Raw genomic sequence first — 24,070 nt, 5'->3', positions numbered from 1 at the left:
GAAGACAAAATAGCCTGCTTCACATTGTGAAAGTCACTATGGCGTTTTTTTTTTTTTTTCCTCTTCTCAAACAGAGTGGTCCTTTACATCCTTCCCTTCATCTGAAAGGTTAGAAGATCAGGAACCACTACAAAGTCCACACTATCAATAGTGTCAATAGTCTCTACAAGGGTCCTACCGGTAAGGAGTATCTGTTATTCCCTGACGAGTCTCCACTGTTCCCTAATAGTGACACGCCATCTGTGGATCCAGCCTTTTCAGGATCCTGATGGAGAGCCAGTACAGGTGCAGGATGATCCCCGCTTCTTTCTGGCTCCTCACCATGTCTGTCCACAGCCGCAGCTGCGGCTTTAGCACACTCCTCCTTCATGATGCGCTGGTGCTCCTGTTTGAGCTCCTGGTAGGAGCGTGAGAACATGTGGAAGATGGAGGTGGCAGGGAAGGCCATGATAAGGATGCCACTCAGGATGCTGCTGAGTGCCACCACCTGCCCGGGGATGCTACGTGGAACCATGTCTCCATAGCCCACTGTCGTCATGGAGATAATGGCCCACCAGTAGGAGGCAGGGATGCTGCTGAAGTCCTGCTCGCCGCTTAGTTCGCTCTCAGCCAGGTGTACGAGTGGTGAAAAGAGTGTCACGGCTACACACAAGAAGAGAAGCAGAAGCCCAAACTCACGCGTGCTTCGACGCACGGTCAGTCCTAGAGTCTGCAGCCCCAGTGAGTGCCGTGCAAGCCGCATCACATATAAGATGCGTAGAGCTCGCAGGATCCGCAGCACCAGGCCCAGCTTGTCCAAGTAGCCCTTGCCTGTAGATGAGCGTTCTTGGTCTAGCCCCACATCGTCCTCTTCTTCATCCACAGCCAGGGACACATAGTAGGGCAAGATGGCCATGGCATCGATGATATTGAGCGGTCCGCGTAGGAACTCCAGCTTGCTGCGCGCCTGCAGGAAACGTAACAAAAACTCCAGGGAAAACCACGCCACACACACGGTCTCCACGATGAACATGTGGTAGCACTTCTGTGAGCACTCGCCCTGAAAAAGAAAAGAAAGGAGAACTTAATTAAGCTACAGTTAAAGGTAATTGAGTTAACTTGAACACAAGGAGTCTTTAAAAGGGTCCACTGAGCTGAATGTGAATTAGCGAAAGGGATTTGCAAGGAGAGATAACATTTAGACAACACAGATGAGGTCAATCTGGAAGAGGAGGACGTGTCGCTGAGAGAAAGAGAGAGGGGAGAGATAAGATGAGAGATGAGATAGACATCAAATCATTAAAAAGAGTCTTTGTTTTCTTTCGGGATTGAAGTCACTTTAAACGATAAGTCTAGTAGAATCAATTAATTATCCTGGGTCAAAGGTGTATCCGCTTTACTGTGGGAGAGAATACAGAAAACGGACAGATTACCGTGCCCTCTAACTGCCCTCTCCTGAGAACGCCAAGTAAACACGGAAACAATTCAATCAATCTTTCCACTCTCATCTTTTGTTCATTTTCTCTCTCACATGCCTCCTTCTCGATTGGATTCAATGTAATTTTCTCACCTTGTCCTGCAGCGTTTGACTAACGAATTCCATGCCGAAAAGAAGGATGTTACATATGTGAAAGAAGGCTTGCACCTCTAATAATGCTGAATGACAATTTCACCATGCTAATGCACTTAAAGTGACCTTATCTCCATGTCTGCTGTTTCAAGAAATGTCAATAACATCTCATTCCACCCATGAGAATCAATCTACTACTGCTTAAATCACCATGGTGTCTACCTGTATGTCCTTGTCCTTTATAAAAAGGCAAGAAATCTTCAGAAAATGGCAAATGGATTAGCGATGAGAAAAAGAATTGATACTCTATATGTTTTGTGATTTGGTATCCTGCATTTATGCACCAAAAATGTAATACGTGTGTTAATAATGCATATATCAACATACAGAATTTATATTAAAACGTGTAGATTGGCATATTTGTGTTAATATTTAAGGCATTTCAAACCAAGAAGAAACAATAATGTTAAGCGAGTGTTTGTCATGATGGATGAAAATTATAATATCATAATGTAGGCTTATAGAAATCAAAACTGAAATGCATCAGGATGATGTTTTAATCATAAAACCGAGTAACAGCATCTCAGCACCCTCGATCAAAATCTAATCAAAATCTAAGGTGCCTACAGATTAGAATAGATTACTGCCAGCACCAGTTTGTAATAAAATTTCACCATAAAACAGAACAGTAGATTATAATAAGGGGATATACTTTTGTCGTTAAGTGTTTGGCAGGAGACTGAAATATGACACGTCTCTGAGCCTAAAACTAAAATATGAAACTGATTTGTGACTGTGAATTTTCCTGCTCGTCATTTACACTTAAAAAGATACAGATGAATGGTTTAAGTATCTAGAATCCACCATGTAGTCCTGTCAAACGGCATTACACAATTATTTTCATTACTGCTTGAAATCGTAAAAGCTTTAGCGAATTATTAAGTCATTTTGAAGCTCTACAGTGAACGTGACACAAAAACGCCATTTTACGAGACATATTGTATACGACTTTAATAAAGAAGGCAGAATGAAGAAAAGAAACTATTCAAATATTTAAAAATATTAAAATATCCATCAGTTTATAGTGGCAGGACGGGGCAGCTTATTGCTCTGTGCTTTTGTCATTTTGAGTATTTGACTCTCTGTTGATGCTCTATTTGTCAAAAGAACTATTATCAGCTACACAGTCCAGACACACACACACACACACAGTGAAACAAACACTCACATACACAGAGAAACACACACACATGCAGTGAAACAAACACTCACAAATACAGAGGAACACACAGACACACACACACACACATGCAGTGAAACAAACACTCACAAATACAGAGGAACACACACACACACACACACCCACGGGTATTTGTGTAGTACTTTGTTTGTGCTTTCTAACAAATTAGTGGATTTTCCTTAACCTCATTGACATTTTGCTGAGAGTACACTAAGGTCAGGTTCTAACCCCTCTCCTTAACAGATAATGAAATCAATGGATTGCCATTTTCTTGCAAGTTTCATTGTCACTTCCTGTAATTACGCCCATAATAGATGAGTTCACCTGTTGAGGTCGGAGCAAAGGCTTGCTGTTATTGCAACAAGATAATAATAATAATAATAATAACAAAAAAAGAAAAAAAACCCCTAACAAAATAAAACTTTTTTTTTAACCAGGGTTTAAAAAGTGTTTTGCACTGAGCGGTATCACACCACCCTGTCACGCAAGGATAACCATTTCCCAGACTGCAGAAGATATCTTATAATAAAGTACAGACAGAAGATCTAATATTTCTCATTATGAGCTTTTAACATAATGTATATAAGACTATTAAGCCTACAGTGGGCTCCAAACGTCTGAGAGCAAAGTGAAAATCCTTCTGTTCGACATTCTTTTTTCAATTCAACACATTATAAATGATATTATTAGCAATAACTTGAGTGAGAAGAAGAAATATTTGCATGAATTTCATAGAAGTTATTAGTATTTAGTTTGTCCCCTTTTCGCTTTAATAACAGTGTGACTCGAGCATGCATGGACTCCATTAGTTTGTGCAAAACTTTATCATCCATTTTAGATCGAAGTCGTCTGAATGCATGCTTTAATAGAAGAGATTAAGGAGTTCAGATCAGTATCTCAAAGTTTTGCAGCATCTTTAATATTGAATAGTCAACTTCTGAAGACTCTTAAACTGTTCATTTCCAGTTTTATATAATAAAAGTAAAATCTTTTCAACGTGGCCTCAGTCTTTTGAACCTCACTGTATTTCTAAACATATTTATTTCTTCCAAGCTTTCAAGTCTTATTCTATGAGCAGATCATTTTGCTTCTTTCTAGAAAGAAATTCTTTGAAATTAGATAACATATCCGCCAGCAGACTAAAGAGAACTCCAAGGATGAACCAAGTAAATATATCTATAAATTGGCTTGATAAATTATCTAAAAGAGAGAAATATTCAGTGCATCTGCCTTTATTCAAGAGACTTTTACTTGCTAAGATATTACTTTTGGTGGTGTATAACAGGAAGGTCCAGTGTGATGTATCCCTTACATATCATACATGCCTAATGCAAAGTGGAGTGAAACTGCAGAATCAATTGCTTGGTCAAGTGTGTGTGTGTGTGTGTGTGTGTGTGGGTGTGTGTGTGTGTGTGTTATTGATGTATTCATTGGAGACTTCAAAGCACTTTTATACATCACTCTGGATAAGCATGTCTGCCAAATGCTGTAAATGTGTGTGTGTGTGTGTGTGTATACAGTAAATGAGAGACTACCACTGCAAAACAGAGAGAAGCATCTTTCACACAAAACTGAACTAATAAAACAAAGTAGCTGGCAAATGTGGTGCTGGAGGATGGCGTACAGTGGGATGAATAATTGGAGGAATGCTGCAATTCACAAGCAGATGCTGGCTTTCATTTTCGAACAATAACAGAGCAGCTTGTTTCATCTCATTGCACCACAAACTGATTAATACTGCCTAAATCAGCTGTGCGACTGACGAGAAAGCAAGCACACTGGCAATTACAGAGAGAAAGACAGAGAGTAAACATGGCAAATCAGACATATTATTCATGACAAGAGAAAATACATGAGCGAAAGCCAGACAGAGGTGGTACAGGTCCCAGTGGAGATGAGTTATCTCTGTTCGACCATGTACAGTTTCCTTATGCTCAGCATGAGGCTGTGTATGCAAAATTTATTCACAGTACAGTGAACTGATGATGATCAATGCCAGGTGTTTTTTTCTTTTCTTTTCTTTCTTTTTTTATTTTTATTTAATTTAATGGATTTGACTAAAGTATGAATCAGCGCAGAGAGTGTATATGAGTTCAAGAGGAAGAAATAGAAAATGAAAGTCTGCGTGCAAGTGTGTGGATTTGTGTGAGACAGTGAGAGACGATGTTAGAGAGAGAGAGAGAGATTCACACAGAGACAACTACACTTTCCTCACTTGTCACATCATTTTTTCCAGATGCTTTATAACACTGAGAGAGAAAAAATGAGCATGGATCTTTTCACTGCAAGAAAAAAGCTTGCACATGGACTTTCATCATCAAAACTATAAATAAGCTACTCAACATTCACTAAAGATAGAATTGAATAAAGATAGAAGTACACAGGGCACAGTCTGTATGCGCACAGGAAGTAAAGCAACACTGACACTGCTACATCTACACATAAAACATCATCGTTATCATCATCATTTTTACACATTATCATTTTCACACACATACTACATTCTTACACACTCAACAATCATCCCTATTGCCTATTATCCTTTACTTCCCTTTTTACTCTTATTTAAATATCTGTCCAGCGTAAATGTGTCCTGCCAGACTTTTGTTATTTGGATCTGTCCTAGAAAACCCCAAGGCAGGAAATAGTTTACATCAGCATATTGCTTTCCTTTGCTTTCTAATCCTCACACTCTGGAAAGCTGGTTGAAAAGTGAGTGGGAAAAAAAATCTCAGGCAATCAGTCAGGATGTTGCTTTTCTAATACATATACAGTGCAGTGAATAACCCTAAGGTCATGGTGTAATTTTAGACACAGTCTTTTAAAAAAGCTTCAGATGTCAGTCCATATCTAATAAAATCAGAACAGAGACATATCAAACCTAAGACATGACTGCTGAACAGACACACATACCACTACTCTGCTCTTTCTCTTTCACACACACAGACACACACAGACACACAAATGATATCCTGCTTCATCCCAAATTGAAAGCCTTAATCTGTGTAATCCTGCCAAATGCAGGGCACTGAACTAGACTCCTAAATGATGTTTTATAACCAAATGAAAGCTCCTCTCACTCCAAGCACATGATAATACAAAAAAGTATTCAATTTCATTCAAACACTGAAGTAGAAAAACACCAAAATGAAACAAATCTTTAGTATAAAAACAAAGTATCATTACTCAAATATTGCTTACCTTTGACGAAAAGTATCTATAAAGGTATCTATTTTTATCTATTATTTTTTATCTATATATTTTTATATTATCTATTTCAACTCGCCAAACTTAGTCATTCTTGCTTGATTTTATTCTGTGAAAAAACAAAATCTACAAATCTGAGTTTGCTCCATAAAACAAAAAACTATAAACTTGACTTCCTATGTATCATCATTCATTTTCTCATCCCCAGTAACCACATGGTGTTGCAGTGGACCCAAAGGGTGCAAAATGAGAAAACCCTCTGGATCTATGTCAGGTCTATGTCAGGGCACATCTACACTTTAATCTAGCCAATCCACCTAGAAGCATGTTTCTGGAAAGTTGAAGAAAACCAGAGAACCAGGAGAAAACCCACACAGACATATTTATCACATGCAAAGCTCAGAGAGAGAAAGCAAAAACAAGGATCTTTATATGCCAAACATGTGACTGCGGCACAATTAGGGACTCTATTTAGTTTAATAATTCATGTCAGCTTTATTTATATTGCACGTTTATAGACAAATTGTGCCTCACAAAATGTTGCATCATACTGATTAAAATTTGGTCATATAAAAACCTTAGAGTTTACCAGGCAACTAGTGTACTTTCTCATTAAACGCACTTAGAAATGCACATATAGTATAAAGAGCAGCAGGGTCGAGTTGTGTTCCCACAGCAATCAAACTTCAACCAAGAGAGCAAATATTTCAGAGATTGATTTAAACACACTAAATACTGCATATCTGAAAGCACCCTGAGGCCGTATAGAATATTAAATACACACATGGCAATCTCTCCTCCTCCTCCGGCCTGAGAGTGTATTAAAACAGGCCGATTCTCAATTCTGCAGTCACGCTTTTTCCTCTATTATCAAGAGTAATAGAAATTGCCCTGCATAAGGCAGTGCAGGGATGAGAGAAGAATGAGAGTGCACAATAAAACCGAGTTGACATGGAAAGCAGGTCTACCTCATTGTGCTTACTGTTTATCTGTTCAATTACCCCACAGCAGGAGCAACCTTGACCCAAGCTCTCACTCACATTAACATACACAGAGGATAGAAGTAATAGATGCCACTTCAGCTGCATACTGACTTCAGTTTCATCTACAGCACCAGCCTCTTGTTTTGTGAAAATGCCGGCAGAATTTTGATGAAAGAATCGTTGACCTTTCGCAGAAAAAAGAACAAGAAATCACTTCAAATGTGAGTGAGAATATGGGTTTTCATTTTATGAGACTTTATGCAAAACAAGAGGGTTAATAATTGTTTAGCTGCATGCAAAAATATACGTTGTTCTTTCAGCTGCTCCCTACGTGTACGAGGTCTGCACAAGAACTTGGCACAGGTTTTACGCCAGATGCCCTTCCTGACATAACCCTCCCATTATTATCCAGGCTTGGGACCAGCACTGCTTCCAGTGGGGTTTGGGCACTAGCTGGGAAGCAAACCCGGGCCTTCTGCATGGTAGGCGAGAAACCTACCATTGAGCCACCAGTGTCCCGCATGCAAAAATATATAACGATGTAAAACTCATGTGAACATAAAGAAAGTTACCGCCAGATTTAAAAGGGAAGAGCTGCATTGATTCCTCATTATCCTTGAGATAAAAGTTAAAAGTTATTAGTAGCAACTAGGTTTGTTCTATCTATAAAGATAGCAAGAAACAAAATAAGTACAAATCAAACAACAGTAAAATGAGTTCTGCAGTGCTGTGAAAGTGTTCTGTTAAAGGGTTCTACAGTGCTCTAAAATGGTGTGATTGCTTCATCAGTAGTAGTAAATACCTTTGCAGCTCTGGCTCTGCTGTGATGAGTGTGTGTGTGTGTGTGTGTGTGTGTGTGCGTGTATGTGAATTTGTTGAATGTTTCAGGGTTCCAGATGCCAGAGGAAGCTAACTTGAGCTTCACACACATTACATACACAAATACATTATGGAGTTGCCTGAAATTAGTGCATAAAATCAGCTGATGTTACAGTTTGAGGAGAACTATTGGTATCAGTATAAATCATTTTAGTTAAGCAGTGATCATCCAAATAAAGATTGCATAGGATAACTACATAAACACTTGTGATATAAATGTGATATAAGGTTCGAAACAACAGTGAAACTCACTGCAAGGCATTGGGGGGTGCTAATATATTAGCAAAGCTAATATTAGTGATAGTTTTCTACAAACTAACTGCAGATTGTTCTTTTTTTTCCAGTAAAACCATTAAAGTTACCTCAAATGTATTAAGCAAGGGATCAAACACGGGGAGTTTTCGGGTTATAGGAGAATAAATCTACTGTGTGTCTGAGGCAGGAGGTGTGATGGGAGTTTCTGCAGTTTATTTGAAACTGAAATATTAGGCATTGTATCACCAGAGCCCTGTAAAAGTATTATTGTCTGTTTAATCTCTAACCATACTTTTATATCAGGTAAATTTTTCAAATTGTCATATCAGTTACACCACGAACGAATGTTCCTGCAAATAACAGGTTCATTTTCTGCCGCCTTCAACATTTAACAACCAGGATCAGTAACATCAGATTGGTCCAGTTGCTCAGCCTCTGTGTGGAGGGGCACAATGCACTCAATACACTCAAATGTGTCTCTTATGCCACATTACTGCCAATTCCATTAGCCAGGTTCAAGTCCAGAGCACATGAACAGCCTCTTCACAATGCAGCACATGATTTAAATGCATGTTATTTCAATTAACGGTCCATTAATAGTCAAGTCTCCTCATTATTTAGTCAAATGATCCTTCTGATTTGGTCACCGTCTTTGACACAGAATTTCTCTGTTTTTGCTCATAAAAGCTGGTTGTTTGATCTCCATAATAATAAGCTAATAATAAAATAATAAAGTTTCCCCAAGACTGCTGATTTCTGAATCTTATACAGTATTCTAAACTTTTCCTGACAAAGTAACTTTTGCTAATCTTAGCCGTACTTGCTGCTGAGATGAACTTCCTGGGTGTTTCATAATGTTGCTACTTAGTTAATCATGAGACAGCATGACTGCTACATAGCTGCTAGTTGAAGATGTATGTAATTAACTGCATTAGGGCAGTCAGTGATCAGTATAAATGGATCTAAAACATCTTAATGAAGTACTGTAGCTGATGCAGTCAGTCCTGATTACACAGCATGATATCATTTCAAATGCAAGGATAGCCAGTGCTAATGCAGGGGATAAAATTGCTAAGAATATATAAGTGTATTATCCATTGCAGGAGTCCAACTGACAAACGAGTTAGAAAGAGCTGAGAGTGTGGAGAGAGACAGAGAGAGAGAAAGTGGGGGTAACACACTGCATTACAGTAAAGTTGATACAAGTGATGAGACTGACTATGACTCTAATATAGTATGTGAGATCTATTTGTCATATCTACCCAAATATCTAAAAAAAAAATTCACTCGTCTCCTCATCTTCTCAACCCCACCCAGATCTGTAGGAAGCATTGCAAGACAAACTATCCCTAATGTAGTTTGACTGATGCTTCAAGCCCTGCAGTTTTCTGAAATGATTCCAAAAATATGGTTGTTATGGATTTGGATATCTAATTAGTGCTTCAGAAACTTGATGACCCAAGAATTACTTCCATTTTTACTATGATTAGTGACCGATTTTATGACGCTGTTCACTATGATAAGACCTGAGCTAGTCCTAAGGATCAGTCGTATAGCTTAGCTGGTGGAACATGTTTTTCTTGCATCGTCTCTAAGCTGAGTGTGTTTCAGAGAGTATCAGGATCGCTAGCTCAATAACTGTTTTCAGATTAAGATTAAAAACATACTTGGCCTATTCCTAAGCTTCAAACTTAAATTTGTTAAATAAATAGACTTGAGAGTATGCACATCAGATTTCAGACCTTATATGTTTCTACCCCCTCATGAGCTTCTCATACATGCTTAAACAGGTCAATACTTATCTTGTGAACCAAACATTATATGCTACAATGATTCTTGCAATAGTATAATGAACTAATCTACTTACAGTGACCTGTAACCATAGCAGATAACCACTTATTAGCTTATAAACTGTGGGCAAAGCAAAAGTCATCCAAAACTAGGAACAATTCATTCATTAAAACAGTAAATGAAAGCATGCTAGTGCTAGTTGATTTGTTGTATTTCTTACCAGTACAAATAACCTAGGAAAATTTGTAGAACTATAAAAAAAAATGTGTTAAGCCAATGCCTCAGCACAAGTATATTATGTGGGTGAGAAAACACATTTGAAATCGATGGTCCAGAGTGCTTATTTGTGTTTAGATGAGCCTCTTGTGAGTCATTTTATAGACACTTGCCAATGCCCCTTCTTTCGCCCCATTTCACTTTGACATCAACACCCAGCACAGTTGAAAATTCTATGTGTAAAACAGACCAATTTTTTGTTACTTGATTTAATGATGGTGGTTACAACTGAAAACTCCTGTCTCAAGTGCTACAGTCAAGAAAAATCTGGCATCAACACTCAGGAAATTTTAATAACCTCAATCTCTGTAATCTCTAAATCATCCAGTTTAATGCCTGCATAACCCAAATACGAGGAACTTTCCCAGAGTATATATTGATGTACCTGTTTTCATTGCATGCTTAATGTTCTTTAAAGCACTTTGATCTAAAAACTAAACCAAAGTTAAAAGATTTGTTAGAAATGGTTTTTGTTTTGTATTATGAATTTTGTACTGTTTATTGGCATCCACAAGTAAACAACCTGTCTCTTCTATATGGGACACTCCTTGGTTTTTCCAATCGTGAAAAAAATAATATTTTTTAATAAATATGAAAGGTTATATTTAAAAAAAAAACATAAAAAAGATGATTTTTGAAGGCAGTATTATTGAAGCTAAATATTTTGCAGTATGCATATATTCTCTCCTTGTACATCCAAAATGTTTTTTTTTTCCAGAGTGGAAGGCTACAGAATGAGTATTTTGCTTGAACATGAATATTAAAAGTGTGCAGCGGAAGAAATGAAGAAAATAACAGAGCAAAAAGGTGAGTGGTTACAGGATGAAAGGAAAGGAAAAGGGAGACTTTCTCTCAGGCAAACAGAGAAATATAAAGACCTGTTTATTCTGGTGCAATGTGCTAAATTAATGTGTAAAAATCCCTGCAGGGCAAAAAGGATAGAAAATATTAAAAATGCACCTTCAAATCTTGTGGCCTTAGACTGCTGACTGCTTAGACTGTGTCAGAGTTATTATTATTAAGGGACTGAATAATAAGCATGTGAGGCCAAAGGTAAAGCAAGTCAGCAGTAATGAAAGCTGAGATCTATATGTGAGTTCTTTGATACAGAGAACACAGATGTAGTCACTGAATCATGGCATGAAAAAGGTTCTGGATAAAACATGAACATATGTGGAATTTGAAGATTTCTGAACATCTTAAATGGTTTGTCCTTTCACTGATCCCTATATTATACAATGGATTTTAATGGATGCTATTCTTCACAGAAATCCTGTGTGTGTGTGTGTCGGGGGTGTTTGTGCGCACATCGTTAAAACAACCTGTAACAGCAGTAGAGATGAGGCTAAAGGGAATAAAGTTCACCAGATACTTTTGTTTACTCATCTGGCTAACTATTCTTTTAACACCGTCTAGCTAGTTGCAGACCATCAGAGCTGCACACATATGTCAAAGTGATGAAATTACCCCAAAAAAATAAAAATAAAAAAGCATCAGTGAGTGTATAGTTGCATAACAATCTAATTGATATTCCGACTCAGAAAGTCTGTTGCCATATAAACACACTGATGCAGCACAAGGACACACATGGAGAACTTTTAGTCTCAGACACACAAAAGCAAACAAATGCTGCTCATAAAAGAACAATTATAGTTTTACAGTTTCAGTTAATAATATTTGTTTTCAATTAATTAGAAAAGCAAATGTATTATTAATGCTAAGCGGTACAAATAGAGATGATACGTAAACTGTTGGAATAATGGTTTAATTAGTGAGCAAAGATATATGTTTGTAATTTTGTTAAACATAAGAATGAATAAAAGAAGTCTGAAAATGAGAAAAATGGAAAATGTTCTAATAATCTTGAATGTGTGTGTCCATTCAAGCAGCTTAGAGTCAAGTCAGACCAGCATTGTGACCGAGGTAGTGCTTGTCTTTGTAATTAAATTAGTAAACAACACAAATCCAGGATCCATGCTGACATTTCTGTCATGATGCAAAAGTCACACAAAGTCAAGATAAGTGGAGCTCTGCCATATCCTAAAGGGAAGGGTAGTGCATCTTTCCATCCACTTTTATATTTAATCAATAATGTGTCTTCTTTATTGTACTTTCATTAAATTAACTTCCCGCAATGTTATTCATATTTATTACTCTCTCACTCAACATGCATAAGGCATATATCTCACTCTATATGAAATGTATAGCAGGTCAGTTACAACGTCTATTTTGTTCATGTCGTTAGTCCGTTTAAAAGCAACAGTTTGGAGGCAGAATTATTTCAGCTTTGATTCACTGTATCAGAATTCCATTTGCATACATCCTTCCAGAGATTGGGACCTGTCAGACAGAGACCTGTCACTGTAAATGCTTAACTTTCGCTCCTGGCACCATCCAACCAAAAAACTGCCGCAGGTCCATCTCCTAGCAATTTACAAACAACTGAAGGTACAGTACCATGAGCATCAGTACAATCACTCTTTTGGGGCCACTATTGTTCAGAACAAAAGACACAAATGAACTCCCAGGGAGTTGGATGTGAATATTAACTGAAGTTCATGAAGCTCTTTCATGATTTTATGCATTGTGCTTCTGCCATATATATTTTTGAAATTGCACACCTTTCCTGTTAGTTTCAGTGTAGTTCCTGAAAATACCATAGTAGTTGCTGAATAATATGCGTCTAAATTGCTAACTAAATAAGCCTTTAAAGGACTGCATTTCATGAGTCAGTGGAATGTGTGGATAATCTAAAGTTACATTATGTTTCTAAAAGGTTTGCTGTTTGCTCCTCTGATATATGAGTGCTGCAAGCAAATACTGGCTTCTGGCTACTGAATTTCACCGACATTGAGATTTTGTTTGAAGGTTTGTTACCTTCAGCAAAAGAGTAAAAATTCCGTTCGCAGTCAATTATGTTTTCAATTCAACACACACACACTGGGCTATGGCAGCATTATGGATGGTCTGGGCATCCAATAACACCTTCATCATGGACCTTTCACTGCTGTATTTCAGCCAGAGAAGCCAAATTTACACCTACTGCTGGAGAGAGAGAGGATGAGTGCCAGGGAGAGAGAAAGCGTAGTAAGAAAACGGGGGTAAAACTACAGATGCTAACGATCAGTCCCTAAAGGATACTCCAGTACAGGTCATTACATTCTGTCTGTCTCACCTAAATCACTCTCTCTCTCTCTCTCTCTCTCTCTCTCACACACACACAGACAGATAGATAGATAGATAGATAGATAGATAGATAGATAGATAGATAGATAGATAGATAGATAGATAGATAGATAGATAGATAGATTATTGTGATGAGCTGTGTGTGTGTGTGTGTGTGTGTGTGTGTGTGTGGTGAATAGAGATTTTAGAAAGTTCACTCAGGACAGCACAGCCTTAAATGCTAACATCTATCTGAGAGGATTAGGAGTGCTGCTTTTGCACAGGTGTGCCGCACTATTTCTGTCTCTGAGTGTTTAAAATTTGAACAGTACTGCAGACACTGGCTGTCTAAACCAAGCCTTTCAAATAGCTTTGATTAATGTCCAGGGAAGTCATTACAGAGGAAAAACGAGTCCTTTTCAAGCACAGCTATTTCAGAGTGGAAGAAAAAAAAGATAAAAATGCCTGACTCTGCACTGCAGCTGAGTTTTCGTTTTCTACCACTTCTCCACTACACATGAATCACCGCCTCTGAAGTTCGAAACAAGAATAAAAGTTTAACCTACACTATAGAGAATCATATTCAGGTATTGTCCCCTCCAATAAATACAGGAAGAAACCTACATGACTAAGCCAGTTTCTGTTGAAAAACTATAAAATCTTTTTCTTTTTTTTTTTACCAATTCTGACGTCTATTATAAATCCAAATGCCAAGCGTTAGAAGCATCAGCAAAATGCAAGGATCCAATAATATGTGTATGTATTGAAGAAGATACTGCACAGAAATGCTGAATCCTTATGAGATCATGTTTGCCATCTTGTCAGATCTAATACAGTGATGTATTTCATGTCATCAAAGTATATTATATTGACTGATATGACAGGGATCTTGCAAACATCATGTCTCTGAAGTTTCTGGGAACATGTTCAACAGAAGCTTTGCAGTGAATCTTCCATGAGGTGAGGTTCATTTATTAACAATCCAAATGAGAAAGCAATGTCATGTTTAATGTCAATGTCAATCAATTAGACAGACTAATGCAGGTGTCGAAAACATGAGACAAAGTGAGAATAGTACTAGAGAGAGAACAACACTTGCACGAGAAGATGGGAGGAGAGTGAACTGGTCAGATATGTTGAGTTGTTGAGGGTAAACAGGAAGCAGGTGCAGCATTCAGTATTCAGGTAAATGAGTGGGATATAATGTCTGGAATGGATTCAGGTGTGGTGAGGTGATTCCTGGATTGCGGTGGATTTGGATGTCTGTGCAGGTACTGTGAGGATGTCAGTATTTTCTCTGTGTCAGGAATCGGACGATACTCAGAGCTCAGATATCTACAGTATTGTGCAAAAGTCTGAGAAAATGCTGTAAAGCAAAGATGCCTTCATATATCCATATATATACACTATATTGCCAAAAGTATTCGCTCACCCATCCAAAAAATCAGAATCAGGTGTTCCAATCACTTCCATGGCCACAGGTGTATAAAATCAAGCACCTAGGCATGCAGACTGTTTTTACAAACATTTGTGAAAGAATGGGTCGCTCTCAGGAGCTCAGTGAATTCCAGCGTGGAACTGTGATAGGATGCCACCTGTGCAACAAATCCAGTCGTGACATTTCCTCGCTCCTAAATATTCCACAGTCAACTGTCAGCTGTATTATAAGAACGTGGAAGTGTTTGGGAACGACAGCAACTCAGCCACGAAGTGGTAGGCCACGTAAACTGACGGAGCGGGGTCAGCGGATGCTGAGGCGCATAGTGCGAAGAGGTCGCCAACTTTCTGCAGAGTCAATCGCTACAGACCTCCAAACTTCATGTGGCCTTCAGATTAGCTCAAAAACAGTGTGCAGAGAGCTTCATGGAATGGGTTTCCATGGCCGAGCAGCTGCATCCAAGCCATACATCACCAAGTGCAATGCAAAGCGTCGGATGCAGTGGTGTAAAGCACGCCGCCACTGGACTCTAGAGCAGTGGAGACGCGTTCTCTGGAGTGACGAATCGCGCTTCTCCATCTGGCAATCTGATGGACGAGTCTGGGTTTGGCGGTTGCCAGGAGAACGGTACTTGTCTGACTGCATTGTGCCAAGTGTAAAGTTTGGTGGAGGGGGGATTATGGTGTGGGGTTGTTTTTCAGGAGCTGGGCTTGGCCCCTTAGTTCCAGTGAAAGGAATTCTGAATGCTTCAGCATACCAAGACATTTTGGACAATTCCATGCTCCCAACTTTGTGGGAACAGTTTGGAGCTGGCCCCTTCCTCTTCCAACATGACTGTGCACCAGTGACCAAAGCAAGGTCCATAAAGACATGGATGACAGAGTCTGGTGTGGAGGAACTTGACTGGCCTGCACAGAGTCCTGACCTCAACCCGATAGAACACCTTTGGGATGAATTAGAGCGGAGACTGAGAGCCAGGCCTTCTCGTCCAACATCAGTGTGTGACCTCACAAATGCGCTTCTGGAAGAATGGTCAAAAATTCCCATAAACACACCCCTAAACCTTGTGGACAGCCTTCCCAGAAGAGTTGAAGCTGTTATAGCTGCAAAGGGTGGACCGACGTCATATTGAACCCTATATATGGCAATATAGTGTATATATATAAGAACATGCAAACTCTGTGCACATAGAGGTGTGGAACCACAGAGGAAGGAATTGAACCCACAGCCCTGGCAATACAAGGCAAACATGCTAATCACTAGCCCCCCCCAAGATGCCTTTAAGTTCTACATAAAAATATTCTAAAGGTAAAGAGCAATAACTAAACAAAGCCACTCTTCATTATGGCATGCCTATGTCTTGAAAAATGCATCAGGTTCAGTGTCAGATACACTTCACACAGGTTTATGAGAACACTGGCTGGTCAGTTTTCCTATGCAGCTTGAACAACCTGACATAGTTCTTCAGGAGACTTTGACTGTCACACTTTGCACTTGTTTTTGCAGTTAATCCATGACAGCCCTGCTTGTTGTTTCTTAAAAAAATGCGAGAAAATGTCATGAAATCTGACACACAGCCCTCACTGAGAGGCCCTCAAAACTCTTTGCAGTGTACTGCTGGGATCTGAGCCGTGTTGCACATAGTAATAAGCCTGTGGTCTGTTTTGCTTCACTCTGCGTATTTATCTTTCAGCTTGTAGCGAGTTTGCAAAGTCAAGAATGTGTTTACACCCTGTATCTGGATGTGAGTTTACTCTGCTACAGAAATTTGCTGCTTTTTCTTCAAAGACCTCCTGCAGAACCACTGCCTCAACGGTTAAGCCCATAAACACATGGTAACCACTCATATACACCTCAAGCTGTTAGTGACCAGTCACTTATATCTAACACAAATTGAATTGTATCCTGCCACAAAATAGTATAAAACTGTCAAAATGTTTTCTTCTCAATCTATCTTTATTTACACCTGAGCTCTGTAGACTTCTTGATTCAGATGTTGATTTATTGCTCTGACAAGAGTTCGGCAGCAAAACAATTCACAGGGACTTGTATGGTGGATGCTCCACATAAAGTCAAAAAAAAAAAGAAGGTGTGATTGTTAAAACGCTGATGTATATTTAAGATTTTTAGAAGGCGTGTCTGCTTTGGAAGATATCAGAACGCTCTGCAGTAAAGCTGTTCCAGGCATGGGAAAATCTTTAGGCTGGAGGGCTTTGCAGTTTCTCTGTAAAACCTTTTTTTTTATTGCTTCATGAGAGAGAAAAAGGAGAGGTTGGTGAGGAAACAACTGTTTATAGCTGCTATTACTTGTTTTGGAGCTGTTCCACAACAATAAATGTGAATAGACTAAAAAATAGTAAATAATCAAGTTCAGCATAGTAACAGATCCCACCACCCCATTGTTGATTATTTTCCTATAACAGCACAACACATTTTGTTTTATTCCTTGCATTACTTGTAACACTGGTTGCGCTATACAGTTACAGACACTAGGACACACTCATTATATGAAGTTAGTCACATTATCGGCACAGCATCAAGTGGAATTGTGAGAAAATGAGATGTCAACCCAACCATGTAAATTGTGAGTAATATAATCAAAATTGTGTGATATGAAGTCAAAATTGTGAAACAAAATGCCAGAATAGCAAGTTTTAAACTCAAAAATTGTGAAAAAATAACCAGAACTGTAAGTTTGAATCTGGAAGTTTTGAGAAAAATATCTAAATATTAAGAAAACAAAATATCTAAATTCTGAGATATATAGCCACAGTTATCAGTTTCATTTTTTTTGCTCCATGGCAGAAACAGGCTTCCATAGACACCAGCTGTTTAAGTAGAGATGTTCTGTGAGTTAGTATTTAGCTGCAGTGGCATTAAATTGGTTTTCCCAGAGCACCACACTTAAGAGGATAAAGATTTGGGACGCTTTTGCCTGCAGTGTGAACGCAGTCACTACACACACACAGATCAAAGGGTCGGTCATGTACACAGCAGCCTGTTATCAGTGCACCCAAGCCTACACACATACTCACACACACATGCATACACACACACACACACACAGGTGAACAGAGATGAATGAGGGTCTCGATACTCATGTCAATGACAATGACAAATGCTTGTGTAACGGTGAGTGAATGTGACAGCTCTACTATTCCCATCAGGACCTGGATGGATGGTCACCCTGTTCAAGGCATGGTCATGTTTGTGTGTACACACGACTTGTGTTGTGTGTGCTTTTATAGTATAGTAACATCAGGACATATTCAGGGTTATCTGGAATGGGAGATTTTTTTTTTAGTTATATTTTCCAACCTGCATTCATATGTGATGTCATAGTCTTGTCCTCCTTATGCCTTTATGCAATACTAAATCCAATACATGTCTATTTTTTAAAGGAAAAATATAGCTTAATTGCATCCCGACCTTTGTATTCTGAAAACAGTTATGCAACCGACAGCATGGTAAAAAAAAATCTAATGCTATTTTAGGGTGAACTCTTATCAGTGTGGACAGCCCAGGTGTTGTATATACACACTTATCAGACTGCTCTTTTCTGCTACTTGACCATTTTCTCACCTGCCTAAAATGGCACAATAAGTAATGATAGCATTATTATACCATTATAAGTCTTTTAGTGGGCTGGAAGACTGATGTCTGTTTTTGTTTGGGAGTAATCTAACTTTCAGCCATACTACATCTCTAGAAATGACCACAACACTATAAGGATTTCATAAAGAAGCGACTTTCAACAAGCCACAACCAAATTCATGTAAATGTCATAGAAACCAAAGCAAAGCACGCAGCATGCAGCAAGTGGACTCGAGGTCTGAGCAAAGATTCTAGAAGGATTTTGAGCGAGATGCTTTGGTTCAGTTTATTCGACTAAGCCATGACAAAACAAAGGAGAGAAGTCTGGGCAAAGCAGTGTTGCCACAGTGACTGTGATCAGTAACTCTTTGTTGGGAACAATGGTGATCAGTGATTGGTTATTGGGAAAATGGTCATTTGTGATTGGTCATTAGAAATTATCATGATCAGTGGGATCAATGGTGATCAGTGGTAGGTTATTGGGATCAATGGTCCCAGTAGGATCAGTAGTGTCAAGTGTCAAGATTTTCCTCTAGGTACTTTTTTTAAATGCCGCTGCCAAATTTAGCATTGAAATCATTAATTTGGCAACAGTCAGCTTGCACATAATATAGATTATGCAATTAAAGGACTTTCGCCAAGTTAGACTTAGTTATACTGCACATTCTGAGAGAGACTGTAGGGGAATAATAAAAAGGATCTAGAAATGTCTATGATATACACCCACTGAGAGAGAATAAAACTGTCTGTGTTTTGCAGATGTATGATTCACAGTGTAAAACATGCCTGTGAGTTGGCGCTTTGCTGAGTCGTGACCTTCACTTGTCTTTACTTTAAAGCCGCCATTCAGGATAAGTGAATAAGTGATGCAGATTAGATATGCGTGTGCATAAACACTGAAAGACTGCACGGTAATTTAGCAGTGAAAAGGCCCAGGTTCCTCCTGCAGACCTGCTGTGTGCATACTGACATTCTGGAGTCGCTTCATTATGCGCTGCATGTGTTTGCTGACACTGTGGATGCCTCACTGGGCCAGTTCATTACTCTTTGGTATTTACTGACACTGGGGAGCACTGTATGTACTTCCTTCGTTATTTCCCGCTAGGATTGGTGCGCATGCACACCCACACAATTAGGAAAGAGGACAGTCACTGTTTATTAATAGTAAGGTTAGTTCTTGCTAAGACTTAAGTTTGAGTAGGGGTTCTCAAATGTCTTATATCCAGGGATGCCCTTAACTGAAAAATAAGGGCACGGAGCAGATTTATTCCATTCTTAGAGCCACAAAGCCTTCTATTTCAGACCTTTCCACCAACAGAACATATGAGGCCCAAGCTGACATTATTTATAAGCCTACTTGTATTTGAATCAGTAAGGTTTGGATCAGATCTATTCAATTCCAGTGAAACAGCCTAGTAATTTTATGGAACAATAAATGTAATATTTATATTAATATAGGTTTGTGATTCCACAAGTGTAACAAAATTTAAAAGATGACAGATCCCCTGCCTATCCTGCACAGACACCAGGGTGCTCCTGGATCCCACTTTGAGAACCACAGGCTTAGAGGAATGATCAGATTTACTGGATGAATCTGAAATTATTACAAGTATAAATGAAGGAAATGTGCATTTCTATTCACACCAAAGAAAAGCAACTACTAAAAATCTAATTTTTAAGCTTTAAATGTAAATGATAGTTCAACTATTGAATTATTTATCTTGCTTGGACCTAAACTATGAACTCCAGGTTGAGATAAAATTTAGGTGGTCTGGCCTAACATTTGTCAAAAAGAGTTGCTTACATGTTGGATAAAAGGCTCTTTCAGCAAGGAAAAGGTGTGCTAATGTTAACGTGCTTTTAAATAAGCTAACTAACAATGCAATGTGGAGATGCTGGAGTATAGTAGCTATATTAATATCTACTTAGCTAACAGATTTGAAAAATAAGTTATCAAGTTAAGCTTGATAGCTATCATTACAGTGAGGGGTTGTTACTGGAATAGGTAATTGCCAAGCTGCTAGCTAAGTATAAAATGCTATAACAAGCTGCTGTAACTGTGGGAAGCTGACACAATATTTATAGCTAAACATTATTTACATAACCTAGCTAACTAACAAGCTCAACACTCTAAATTCTCAAGGGACCTTTTTAAAGGATGATGTTCAGGCTAGTCAGCTCATGGGGAGCTCCACCTTGGACACTACAAGCTAAGCACAGCTCTTTATGTGTCGTTAGGAGAGAAATGAGAACTTACAAATGATTCAAACTGGAGCAGTTATGCTCTGTTAAACGGTGAAATGACTCACCCTGTTCTCCTCCTCTCGCAGGTCTGGCATGGTGCTGATGCACAGACTAATGACAGTAACAGCCACCATAAGAACAGAGAAGCAGGCAAACAACTTCCCTGGCAGACCTGACTGTGGGTTCTCCACCATGTCCCTGAGGTGGCTCATGAACCTGTGGTAGCATGTGTCATCCTGTGGAGGGCGCTGCTGAGAAGTGCGTCTCCTGAACTCCTCCTGCTTGCGACGCTCATGGTCGGCCACCTCCTCGAGACGCATGTACATTTTGCGCTTGCAGCAGCGTTCCATGCACGCCGTCTCTATTCCCCAGTAGGTCAGCTCGTCATGCAGTGAGAGCGCACATGTCTCACGCAGCATCCTCAGCTTACCGGCTGCTAGGAAGTTTAAGATCACACGGAAGGCACTGGGGCTGCGGTCAAAGAAGAACTCGCGGCGTGCCTCATCATAATCATCACACACACCAGCAATCTCCTCAGGGCTCCTGCATGTTCGCAGCTTGCCCAGGCGTGTCATTGGGAACTGCTCCAGTGTGCTCCATGGCAGCGTGTAGCGGTTTCCCCCTACATTGATGAGTGCCTGTAGTGCATGATCCACAGATAGCAGGTCCTCAGGCCGACGCAGGAGGCGTGCACGCTGGTAGTACACACCTTTGATTGTCTCTGTTTCAGGGATCTCAGTAAAGATGCGGTCTAAGCTACTGTCATCACTGACAGACAGGTTGCTAAAATCATGGTTGGTGTTGCTGATGATGGGCATGGTGGCATTTAGATAAGGAAGCTGGTCAACAGATGACGAGCCTTCTTCTGAGAGGAGGTTAGCTGATGGGAATTTGTGCGTTCATCCGAGAAACAGCACTGAGGATCCCAGAGGATGTAGTATCATGGGGGACGTCTGCAGCAAGCCTCATTTAGTCACTGCAAGAGACCAGTGGGAATAAAAAAATTATAAAAGTTACTGCTGAAACACAAATGTCTCTATTTATTTTCATAGAGAAACTTTATAGACTAGAAAACAATCAGTTCTTTAAAATGACAACTGGAATGTCATTATGGTAGCTGCAGGTTCCAGCAGGATAAATAAACAATACTACATTAAACAGTTTAATGCAGATAGGATATCATGCAAATCCAGGCTTACAGAAGTGGTCTGGAGCACTCTAATTAATATCAGGAATGTCAGGAAGGATTGAAAGCTGAATAAATGGTGTCACAGACTGAATCACTACATTGTTTAGACATGTGTCAATGTATAAAACAAAAATGTCAAGGTTTAGAAACTGAGTGACCTTTCATAAAACACAAACTGCCTTGCTGTCTGTCGATTTAATTTGAAAATAAGTGTAACTAAAATGGTACCCTATGGCACTGGATTGTTGTTGTACAGTAAACCATGTGCACCATGCGCCTTTTAAGGGCATGAATACATGCCATGAATCCTAATAACCACACTGGGATTCAGTGTTCGGCTTGGATGGGGGAAGATGAAGGGATAAAGGGTGACGAGAGGAAACTAGATAGGACTGCCTGTGGTCATGTTGAAAAAAAGGGGCAAATCCTTATATATATCATCAAAGAAACTGCCATAGAGCAGTAAGCTAAAACCAGGTCTACTGATGAACTTGACAAATTGTGAGTTACTTTGTTTGCTTGGTGGTTGAATAAAAGTATGCTTTTCAACTTAATTTCAGTTTTATACACTGTCAGAAATAAAAAGTATGAAACTGTTAGCTGCTCTTCCTTTTCACCCCTAGTTTGTCCTTTTGTGTATGTATTGCATGGTAATGTGAGTATAATGCGCCTTTTAAAATGATTTATGGTACATACTTGGATCTTAATTGCACATTTAATTAGCTTTTTTAATTAGCTTTGCACCATTTCAAATAGAAGCTACCCCAGTAAATGCAGTAAAGAGGTACACTTAATTACCCCAGGGTGACAAGGAATGGTACAGTTTTACTACTCTTTTTTCATTGTCTGACAATGTACCGAAGAGTCAGTGACTAAAACTCCGCATGCCGATGATGATGACTAAAACATGATACTTGTCCACATTCTTGACATCTCAGATGTCCTGAATGGCACGTGCATTAGAGCATGACACTCATCTATATTAAAATAATGAGAGAATAATCTGAGAAGAAAACTCCGTATAGCTACCTACCACTGAGCCGGTTTGCGCAGCCGGTCCTCACTTTTTTCCTCATTTTTTTAATCGAAGTTTTCTAGTTAAAGCCACACAGCTCACATCAGGACCATACTGTTTCCATTCCTCCTGCTGAAAAACGGCTTCCCGCAGTGACAAGCTGAGTCGTGGAAAAGCAAGAGACAGGACGCTGATGGTCCCGCGCGCTCTGCACCGCAGCCTCAGAAAAGAGCGCGCGTACTGAGGAGGAGAACGCATGGGAGCGCGCGCGCCTCTCGCCTCAACCTCTGCTCTGTCGGAGCCGGTGTTCAGAGAGACACTGCAAGTTTACAGAGGGGATGTGTCGGTGTGGATTCGCTCACATCGTCCTGCCTGCGTCGCACCTGTCAATCCACCTTCACCAAGGAGAGAGAGAGAGAGAGAGAGAGAGAGAGAGAGAGAGAGAGAGAGAGAGAGAGAGAGGCGTTTCTTTATCAGGATAAGTCAAGTTTCATGTGCGAAGGACGACAGCTGCTTGTGTACTGCACCACTATCATCTGCTGTAGAGTAAGAATGAAAGAAGCGATGGGACTGGAGACAGGGGTTGCCAGGTTGGATCGATACTCCGATTATACAATCTAAGCAAGCTGAAAACGTTAGAAACGTACGGTTTCTTCACAGAAACGTGTTTAGAAATAGTTTAGCCGACACTGAAATCCCCAATCTGGAAACATGCTGGAGCTCGGGAGTACTGCTTCGAGCTTTACTGTAACAGCAGCCAGCATTGGTACCGTGTGAAATGAAGGAAGATCAAAAATATAGAGAAATATTGGAGTGTGCAAAAAGTTTCTCTTTAAGTAACTGAGGTAAGGTAATCATCAATAACTTTGGATAACAAGGATAGAAGGGGTGAATGTGTGTTTGTGTGTATGTGCACCTACCAAGAGTCTCATTCATTTCACTAACACCCCCCCACCCTCCCCACCCCTGCAGCATCAGCTTAGAGGAGAGAGAGAGAGAGAGAGAGAGAGAGAGAGAGAGATGCATAAACAGCATTTTGCCCTTACAAAACTTCATTAGATCTAGCATGGCTGAGGAAATAGGAACAAGCAGTACTTTGTAGAAAATCCAGGTGCCAGACAGGCATTAACACTTGGTCTAATGGAGAGTAAGGGACACTGAAATGAATTTGCACTCTCTCTTGGTTTGGACCATGACCAAAGTTACTTTTACCTTTATCCAAAATATTTAAGCCCACCAGGGGTC

At 39.5% G+C, this 24,070-nt stretch overlaps 1 protein-coding gene across 2 annotated transcripts in view; it reads right to left on the bottom strand.

Annotated features, from left to right (window-relative positions):
* kcng4a (potassium voltage-gated channel, subfamily G, member 4a) overlaps nt 1-23,669 on the bottom strand; it is a 29,902-nt gene extending 6,233 nt beyond the window's left edge. For both annotated transcript variants that reach the window (XM_058387045.1, XM_058387046.1), the window contains exons 1-3: nt 22,844-23,669; nt 20,687-21,597; nt 179-1,039 (exon numbers count right to left, since the gene is read on the bottom strand). In XM_058387045.1, the coding sequence (XP_058243028.1) occupies nt 179-1,039; nt 20,687-21,439 (1,614 nt within the window). In that variant the 5' untranslated portion in view covers nt 21,440-21,597; nt 22,844-23,669. The remainder of the gene's footprint in view (nt 1-178; nt 1,040-20,686; nt 21,598-22,843) is intronic.
* Nucleotides 23,670-24,070: the final 401 nt, after the last annotated feature.

Source organism: Hemibagrus wyckioides, linkage group LG04 (genome assembly GCF_019097595.1).
Source record: "Hemibagrus wyckioides isolate EC202008001 linkage group LG04, SWU_Hwy_1.0, whole genome shotgun sequence".
Classification (NCBI taxonomy): Eukaryota; Metazoa; Chordata; class Actinopteri; order Siluriformes; family Bagridae; genus Hemibagrus; species Hemibagrus wyckioides.
Note: the sequence above shows the minus strand (reverse complement) of the source record. Positions and strands in the feature narration are given on the sequence as shown.